Source organism: Monodelphis domestica, chromosome 2 (genome assembly GCF_027887165.1).
Source record: "Monodelphis domestica isolate mMonDom1 chromosome 2, mMonDom1.pri, whole genome shotgun sequence".
NCBI classification, from domain to species: domain Eukaryota; kingdom Metazoa; phylum Chordata; class Mammalia; order Didelphimorphia; family Didelphidae; genus Monodelphis; species Monodelphis domestica.
In genome coordinates this window covers 509,620,132-509,629,971 of record NC_077228.1, presented here as the reverse complement: position 1 = coordinate 509,629,971, position 9,840 = coordinate 509,620,132, and the positions used below count along the sequence as shown (strand labels likewise).

The 9,840-nt window shown below is 46.7% G+C and overlaps 1 protein-coding gene across 1 annotated transcript; it reads left to right on the top strand.

Moving 5' to 3' along the window:
- Positions 1 to 651: 651 nt before the first annotated feature.
- TIMM22 (translocase of inner mitochondrial membrane 22) lies at positions 652 to 9,236 on the top strand. Its single transcript, XM_001364461.4, has 4 exons — positions 652 to 1,161; positions 4,647 to 4,843; positions 5,645 to 5,717; positions 8,819 to 9,236. The coding sequence occupies exons 1-4, from the start codon at positions 924 to 926 to the stop codon at positions 8,893 to 8,895; spliced, it is 585 nt and encodes a 194-aa protein (XP_001364498.1). The 5' UTR covers positions 652 to 923; the 3' UTR covers positions 8,896 to 9,236.
- The last annotated feature ends 604 nt before the right edge of the window (positions 9,237 to 9,840 follow it).

Here is a 9,840-nt window from a genome sequence, read left to right as displayed (position 1 = left end):
CAACCTCTCAGGTTGGACCTACAGCTGCTCCACCAGGTCAGCTCTCTATCCCTCACACCACATGACCTTGCCTTGAAGTTACCAGCTGCAAAATGGGTGCAAATATGCGCAGAGCTGCCCTGGAGGGGTGGTTTCCAAGGGTCTGGTGAGATCTCCGGGTGGAACACACTTGGCTAACTGTAAAGCCTTGTATATCACAGCTCTCCTCCTACTCTCTCCCTCCTCTTCTTCTTCCTCCCCACCACCAGCCTGCTCCGGGGTCTCTGGGGGAAGACTCCCGTCTTTAAGCTTTTGTCCTCAAAGTCACTGAAGACGTTTGTTCTGCGGGCAGCCTGGAGTCACATGGGAAAGATCTCCGAAGTGCGAGGCAGGAAGGAGGAGCTACAAGCTTGAGCCCCTGCCCTGCTCCAGGGTCGGCTGCTTCTCTTTGACCCTCCGCGCGAGCCTTGCAAGGCGCTCTAACAGCCTCTAGATGGCGAGAGAGGACTCGGTATAGCACTGTGCAGCGCGAGCCTCTCTGGGAAGTGTAGTCCCCAGCTGCCAGGGCCTGTCGCCCAGACTTGGACTATAGGTCCCGTCACGCCCCGCGCGGCAGCATGTAAATAAAGACTGTGGTTCAAACTCCCAACATCTCCAAATGCTAATACCGTTCGGCAATGTCTTGAGTTCAACGAAAGTGTATCTTAAAAATATTCCAAGTATTTAATGGTTCTTTAGCGTCTCTGTAAGTGAGTGGACTTCATTCGCATCTATCGCAGGCCCAGCTGAAGAAGACTTAGCGCGGCGTGTCGAATCTGCAGCTGCGGAACGCTCAAAGGGAGTACTGGTGTAGAATCTACTAATGTAGAATCTGCCGCCACGGGGAGGCAGGCAGGTTTGGTAGGTCGGCAAGTGTGTCTGGAGAAGCCGGGGCTGCGGCGGCCATGGCGGCAGCTAGCCCGGCACCCAGCCCCCGCGGCTCGGCGGCCGAAGCGGCCGCCGAAGCTCCGTTGCAGTACAGCTTGCTCCTGCAGCACCTGGTGGGGGACAAGCGGCAGCCGAGGCTCCTGGAGCCTGGCGCCCTGGGCGGGATCCCGAGCCCGGTCAAGAGCGAGGAGCAAAAGATGATCGAGAAGGCCATGGAGAGCTGCGCCTTCAAGGCTGCCCTGGCCTGCGTTGGGGGTGAGCGGGATTGGGGAGTGCGGTGGGGTGGCCTCAGGGGCTTCTTTTGAAAAAAAGGTGTCGTGATCTCCAGGCCTAAACCCCGGGCGCCTTCCGGGCCCCTAGTAGTTTGGGTTTAGTTCTTTCAGTCGTTCCAGATCCTTGGGGACCCATTTGGTGTTTCCTGGCCAAGATACTGGAGTAGAGGCAGCTAGGTGGCTCAATGGATTGAGAACCAGGCCTGGAGGACCTGGGTTCAAATGTGACCTCTGCCACTTCCTAGCTGTGTAACCCTAGGCAGGTCATTTTATCCTGTTTGCCTATCTTTTCACTGTTTCGCCTTGGAACTGTTAACTTGAAAATAACACAGAACTACTAAAGTAGTCCGAAAAACCAAGCCTTTAATCAGGAAAGAGATAGTGTTCAATATTTGGCTGCTACACAAGTCAAGCGCCCCAAACCACGCAGAGCCAAAGACTCTGGCACTCTGGCAACAGTATCTCTGAGCGAATCACCGTGCTAGATAGATGGTACTCCAAAGAGCTATAGAATGTGGGGAGTTTATATACCATTTGGGGAAATCAGGACTGAGAAGTCTGATGGATTGGTATTACCATGGCTACAAGGAAATGAGAACTCCAAGACAGGATTATCAGGGAGAGGCTGATGCTTTACAATGGATACAAAAGGGAAAGTCCAACCCAGGGCTGGATGACCTGAGAGAGGTCTTTTATACTAGGGAGAATCTACCAGGACAAAAGGGTATTTAGCCTTTGATTTAGGTCTTCTAGTTTCACCCAACTAGGACCATTAAGTACCCTAAGATCTGAAGTGGCTCTGTCTGAAACTTCCTGGGTGAATTCTCAAGGGAACTGGGGCAAACTTGGGGTCTCCAAAGTTGACAGAACCTATAGTTAGTATTGATTCTAAGGTGGAAGGTAAGGAATTTAAAAAAAATACTGCAGTGGTTTGCCATTTCCTTCTCCAGTTTGGTTTACAGATGAGAAAACTGAAGCAAACAGGGTTAAGTGACTTGCCCAGGTCACCCTGCTAGAAAATGTGTCTGGATTTCAATTCAGGTCTTCCTGTCACTATCCACTGGCCCTCCCAGCTGGTAGTTAGTACATGCTTAATAAATGCTTTCTACCTGGATGATGTATCTTTGGCACATCACCCCCTGATGGGATTCATTTCCCTCATTTATTAAATAAGGAGTTTTGGATCCATCTTTTAATCAATCCACATTTATTCAGAGCCAACTGGATAGACCCTTTCTATAAACCGTATTGGCGTCAAGAAAAAAAAAGGCCCTGCTCTCAAAGAGCTTTTGTGGGTGATGTGATATAGAACATGTATACCTACAAACAAATACATAATACAAAGTAATAATACAAATCTAAATAATACAAAGTATTTCAAGAGAGGGAGCATTAGTGATGGGGACCAGAATAGACCTCATCTAGAAGGTAGTACTAAGTGGTTCTTGTAAGGAAGGTTTTTTTATAAGCTGGAGATGAGGAAGAAGATTCCTCATTCCAGATTTGCAAATTCTTTTTGCAAAGACATGGAGGAAGAAAATGGAATGTTGGGCACTGGAAATAGTTGGCAAAACAGTTTAAGAGAAAGGGAGAGTGTTGAAGGGGAGTAATATAAAGTTAGAATGGAAAGGTAGGAGCCAGATCTTAGAGGGCCTTCCTATGCCAGACTGAGAAAACATGTGGGATCCTGACCAGTATTTTTCTCCAGGGGGAGTGGCCAACTTTTTTGGCATCATCAGAGGCTTAAATTGAAGAAGCCAGTAAGAGGGGATTTCTCTTCATTAGGAGAATCTGTTTCATGAGCAGAGGTATTACTCTACTTGATTCGGTTGTTAAAACTATTTAGAGGTGGAAGAAATCATAGAGATCATCCAGATTGGGGAATCTGAATCTAGGATTTAGGACAGATTTCAAGAAATCTGTGAATTTGATATCACTTTTATTTTCACCTATTTCTAATTAAAATATTGCATCTTTCAGTTATTTATTTAAATCTTTACTTAAAAAACAAAAGAAAACAACAACAACCTCACTTCTTAGAATCAATACTGTATATTTGTTCCTGGGTAGAAGAACAGTAAGGGCTAAGTAATGGGGTTAAGTGACCTGCCCGGTGTCACACAGTTAGGACGAGTCTGAAGCCAGTTTTAAACCCAAGACTGACTGTCCGCCTCTAGGCCTGGCTTTCAAACCACCGAGCCACCTAGCTATCCCCAGTATCAATTTTAAAACTGAACAGGAAGGGCTGGTTAAATGGAGTAAGTGACTTGTCCAGAATCATACAGCTAGGCAGTATCGGAGTCCAAATTTAAATCCAGATCTTCTCTCACTCCAGACCTTGTGCTCTATCCATTGTGCCACTTAAGTACCCTTTCTTTCAATTATTTAAAAAATTATTCTGATAAAAAGTCCACAGATTTCAGCAGACTGCTTCAAGGGATTCGGGACACAAAAAGTTAAGAACTCTTGATCTAGAATAACTTTATTTTATTGATGAGGAAGTGGAGGCCCAGAGTTAAAATGACTTACTCCCAAGTCACACAGGAAGTAGTAGAGCTAGGATTGAAACTCAGGCCACCTCAGTTCCAAACCTGGTGTTGTTTCCACTATCCCATAGTGCCATAAAACAGTCTGGGGTTTTCAGTGTATAATCTCATTGGGAAGGCCAGCCATTAACACCTGAAAAGCTGCTGTTACAAGGCGCTGTATAATTGACAGATAAACTAGTTCAAGGGAGATTAGGTCACTGGGAAAGGTTGGATGGGAAAATGCACTTGGAGGCAGAAGCATGGTTTGGGGGGAGGTGTTGGGAAGCATTGGGAGTAAGGCCTGGAAAGGGGGAGAGATGAATGGGGAGAATAAGTGGTGATAGCTGACATTTTTAGTTTTACATACATTATCTCATCTGAGTCGTATAACTCACCTGTTGGTAGATGCCACTGGTATTTTCATTCCCACTTTGCAAATAAAGAAACTGAGGCTTGGAGAGGTTATATTTTTTAGAACATGTTACATGAGGGGTAAAGGTCAAGGGTAGGATTTTTATCTTGGTATTCTTGATTCTAAATTGCTGAGATACTTCCTCTGAAGCAAAACCATACTAGATCCATACTGGATCTGATTAGGGTCAGTTTTGTATGTCAGTTTAAGGAGTGTGTTCATTTTTTGGCAATGAGAAGTTCTGAATGTTTTTGAGAGTGTGGTGATTTAGTTTTTGAAAGCCCTTCCGTCTTAGAATCAATCCTATGTATTGGTTCCAAGGCAGAAGAATGGTAAGGGAGAGACGTTGTGGGTTCAATGACTTGCCCAGGGTCATCTTATGAAATAGTACCCCCAAACAGTCACTAGTTAGCTTGTTTTGTCCCTAGGCACTTTGCAAAAAGTGTCAAGATAGCTTGACTGCTAGCTGAGGTCATTTTGTAGTCCTTTCTATCTGCAAAGTAACAGTTTTTCCATTTCTTTATTTAGGATTTGTATTGGGAGGAGCATTTGGGGTCTTCACAGCCGGCATTGACACCAATGTGGGCTTTGACCCAAAGGATCCATATCGAACACCAACTGCCAGGGAAGTTCTTAAAGATATGGGCCAGAGAGGACTATCCTATGCCAAAAACTTCGCCATTGTGGGGGCCATATTTTCCTGTACTGAGTGTCTGGTAGAATCCGTAAGTGATGGCTTTCTGAAAGATTTTCATTTGCAGACATAGAACATTTAGCATCTATGCCTGACACAGATGCGCCCTGGAGCTTCGGTGCCAGAAAAGCGGAGAGAGACTATAAATCATTAGTAAGGCTACTTGCCAGTGCTCTGGCTGAATGCCCTTTCATAGACAGTGAAGGAAGCTTTTTGTCACTTGCCTAGATCAGTGTTTTTCCTTTTTATAGGCTAGAAACTGGCTTCCCTTTCCATGTGGAAGTTAGGTTAATGATTTCAGGTAATCTGCTGGTCTTGGGTGGGTGAGGAATAAAGATTTTGACATCTCAACTGATTTGGATCTTCTGCATTATGTTGTCCTGGTGCCACCTGAAGGCGATGCCTTGCAACAAATTTAAACTTTAAGGATTATTTTTGAATTTGGAATGCAAAATAAAAACCCAAATGTTTAAAATTTTTTACATGAAACAGATGACTGAAAAATATGGGGTTGGGGGCAACTAATTGGCTTAGAGGATTTAGAATCTGGTATAGAGACAGGAAGACCTGGGTTCAAATCTAGCCTCAGACACTTCCTGGCTGGGTGACCCTGGACAAGTCACTTAATCCCTACTGCCTAGCCCTTACTCTTATGCCTTGAAATCAAACTGGTATTGCTTCTAAGAGAGAAGATAAGGGTTTAAAAAAAAAAAAGATGGGATTCTTGATAATGGGAATTTGAATTAGCTGCCTAGGAACCTGCATTTTATTTCTTAATCATTTTGCCCAGCCTGTTTCTATGCTACTGACCTGCATTTCTTAAATCCCATAGTATCGGGGGAAATCTGACTGGAAAAACAGCGTCATCAGTGGCTGCATCACTGGAGGGGCCATTGGCTTCCGAGGTTAGTAGTATGCTCCAGGGTAGGCGGGTAGCATTGCCCTGAGGCTGATACTCTCAACCCCAAACATTCCAAGGCCAGCCCAAGGCACAGGAAGACACTAGATGGCCACAGTCTTCCAATATTTGCTTGCATGTATGTAGAGGTGTGTGTGTATGTATGTGTCTGTGTTTTCCTCTTTTCTTTTTTTTAAACCCTTACCTTCCGTCCCAGAATCAATACTGTCTTGGTTCCAAGGCAGAAGAGCCTTGAGGGCTAGGCAATGGGGGTCAAGTGACTTGCCCAGGGTCACACAGCTGGGAAGTGTCTGAGGCCAGTTTTAAACCTAGTATTTCCTGTCTCTGGGCCTGGCTCTCAATTTGCTGAGCTATCCATTTGCCCCATTTTCCTCTGTGGGACCTGGACAGATTTAGAATTAGAGGGACTCAGTTCAGATCCCTGTTCTGCTACTCTCTCTTGATCCAACCGTTATAGTCTTCTTCCACTTCATGTGCTCTAGTCGAACTGGCTTTTTTACTGTTCTTCATATGCCACTCTGCCAGCCCTGTGCTCGGCCCTGCCTGGCTCTCATGCCTAGATGTCCTCCCTCCTCCTCGGCATCCCAGCTTCTTCAGGTCTCAGCTCACACATACGTGCCACCTTTCTTGACCCCTGTAGCTAGCTGCTAAATCACCTGGTAGATCTGGTTTGGAGGGGAGGCCTACGAACATGGGGGGTGGCGTCTGGTGCCCAACTCACAGGGAAATGCGGCCCACTCATCTGTCCCTGTGGATTGGCTTGTTTTCAAAGTAGATTGTTATTTGAAACGCAGAAGAAAAACGTAGGATGGATCACGTGGTTTGATGGAGAGATGATTGCGGACTTGACGTTAAAGGATTGCTCGACTGTAAATATGAATGGCATGGAAATAGGTTTTGAACAATGATACATGTGTAACCCAGTGGAACTGCTTGTCAGCTCTGGGAAGGGGAGGAAATCATGAATCATGTAACCATGGAAAAATATTCTAGAAAATAAATAAAATATATTATTATTGGGGCAGCTAGGTGGCATAGGGAATAGCCAGGCCCAGAGATGGGAGGTCCTGGGTTCAAATTTGGCCTGACACGTTCTAGCTGTGTGACCCTGGGCAAGTCACTTGCCCCCCATTGCCTAGCCCTTACTTTTCTGTCTTAGCGTAGGGAGATTTTCTGTGTTTTGTTACACCTTTATTCATTTTGTTAAATGTTTCACAGTTATAGTTTAATCTGGTTCAGGCCACTCTTCCTTGGGCTTCATGGATGTAGTGGATAGCTGGTTGGTCTGGAAGCTAGAAAACCTGAGTTGCCATGGGAGTGCTGTTTTGGGAGGTTTCTTTAGCGTTTGGGTACATCCCCACCGCCTGGTGCTTAATAAATGCCCGGTGCTGGCTTGATCAATTTAGGTCAGTCACTAATCTCTTAGGCATGATTTCCTTTGGAAAACAAGGGGGTTTGAGGAGCTGATCCCCAAGGGCCCATTTCAGCTCCAAATCCTTGATCCTGGGGCCTGAGTTATTTTAAGGCTTTCACTTCCCTCGATCTAGTTGTGCATATTATTCTTCTCAGAACCAAGAACTCAGAATCTGCTCAGTACCATGTTTTGGTGAATTCCTCACATTCACTCTTTTGCAGGATCTAATACTATTCAGTTACGTTCATTTATTGAGCCGTTTCCCGCTGGGCATCCATATTGTTGGCAGGATTTTGCTACTAACCATAACCTTTGGGCCTTCCCTTCTCTCTCTGCTTTTGTGGGGAGGGTATGCCCAGCAGTGGGATTGCTGGGGCCAGAGAGTGACTTTTCTTGCTTACTTCCAAAATGTTTTCTAGAAGGCAGGAATCATGTCCAGCTCCACCCACGATATAAGCGCCTGTGTCTTCCCAGCTCCTCCGACATCGACTGTGGCTCTCTCTGAGCACTTTTGTCTGTCTGATAGTATGTCAGGTGAAACTCTGGGTGTCTTTTTGAAAAGGAGACTTTGATCCCTTTCAGCCCGGATTCTGGCCTATTTTTTGGGGGCTGTTGGACCCACCTGACCCTGTGAAGCACTTAGAAAATGTATTTAGTATTCCAGGAGACAGTCTTGGTTTTCTTTGGGTCATTTAACCTCATTGCAGATGGTCCTCTTCTGTTCAGACGGAACCAAAGGTATCAAATGAGGCTTTAAATGTTGTGTATAACAATTCCCCTCTGTTGGAAGAAAATTTGAAACTTCAAAAGTGTATTTTAGGAAATTGTTTATACATGTAATTGAGGAAAAAATAATTATTTAAAAAAGAGCTCATTCTCTGTTAAAAGTGACAAATTGGGGGCACCTAGGAAGCTCAATGAATTGAGAGCCAGGCCTAGAGACAGGTCTTGGGTTCAAATCTAGCCCCAGACACTTCCCAGCTGTGTGACCCTGGGCAAGTGACTTAAGCCCCATTGTCCAGCCCATACCACTCTTCTGCCTTGGTATAAATACATAGTATTGACTCTTAAGGTGGAAGACAAGGGTTAAAAAAACAAAATAAAAAATAAAAATAAAAGTGATGTGACTTTGTTATTAAGCTTCCATCTCTGGGTCAAGTTGATGACGATTCCATGGAAGCAACAGGCATTGCTCAGCTACTTTCCAGCCCCCCCCTCACCCCCCCCCCCCTTGCCCAGGGCCAAAGTCCTCTTTTCTGCTTATCCATAATTGCTCAGATTTGTTATTATTACCCTTGTCCTTGTGCCTTAAGCAAACAATTGTATTTGATGGAGGACTAGGTAGGGCTAGCCATTCCTCCTCTGAATCTTCTCCCAGCTTTGCTCCAAAGAGCAAATTGGCTGCTTTCCACCCTCCTTTAATCACCTTCTCGGGAATGTATTCTCCAAACAAATGTCAGGGTGACAAGCTCTGGCTTTCCCTTGATGGCACGGGCTCTTAGATCGGGCTGATGAGTGCTCAGTGAGTGGGTAGCTGGATGCTGCCGGGAGGCCTCAGCCCTGTGGACAGCCTGGGGCCTCGCTGGCTTCAGGTGACTTGGGGGCAGTTCTGCAGCTAGAGTGAAGCTGACATGTCTCCCACCCGCCGCGTGTCTAATCTGTTCATCTTGCAGCTGGCCTGAAGGCTGGGGCCATCGGCTGTGGAGGTTTTGCTGCTTTCTCTGCTGCGATTGATTACTACCTACGATGAGGGGGGCTTGTTGGGTGAGGAGCCCGCCAGCCCATCACCTGGATCGTGCAGTGCGGAGGACAGACCTTCCTGGAAGGATTCTGCGGGGCCCGAGTGTGAGAGTCACTAAGTTTGTCTCCCGTCTCCTTGGTGGTGGGTGACATGGGGAGGGGCCTGTCTACCTCCTCCACTTTCCCAAGTGGCTGTGCTCAGCTCTTCCGGGTGCTGGCAGACTGCCTCTCCTGGTGATCCCCAGGCCTTCCTGGACTCCACCCCGGCCTGGCTAGCAAGAAACGCCACAGAGGAGCCCCTTGGAACTGATCAGGGACAATCTATTGACTTCATTAAATTATGGATCCTGACTGCGGCTGTCCAGCGTGCCTTCATTGCTGTTAAAACAGACATTCGTTACTGTTCGGTGTTGGAATTTATTGCAGGCAGCGTGTCGTAAGGCCCCTTTCTTTGGTGGGAGGGTGACAGCGTAGGGGACAGTGACTCCATCTAGCCCGTTCCGTGGCTTCCGTCATGTCAGCCTTCCCTGCTGTGGAAAGTGTGTGAGTAAAGTTTGTCCTCCTTGGCAAACTCTCCTAATCCCCAAAGCAGGGCTGGCTGGGAAGTTGTGGCTGAAGTGAGGCAGCGCGTGTCCACGGGGACGTGCCCACTGCTGGAGATCATGACCAACGTTCCCAGTCTATTTCTGGACACGCGAGATCCTGCCCAACCTTTAAACCCCCAAACCTCTAATCCCAGGCTGGCTAGGTTGGTTTTCTGAGCACCCAAGATCGGCTTGAGGAGCAGGCGCCCAACCCTGCTCAATGACTGACTCGGACTTTCGCTGAGCCCAAAGCCCCTGCTGAAGTGACCGACAGCCGCTGGCCTCTTTCTTTTCCCGAGCGCTATCGGCAGGATGGTCTGTTTTATATCTCGCGCCAGTTTAGCACAGAGATGACTCCGAATGGGAAGAAA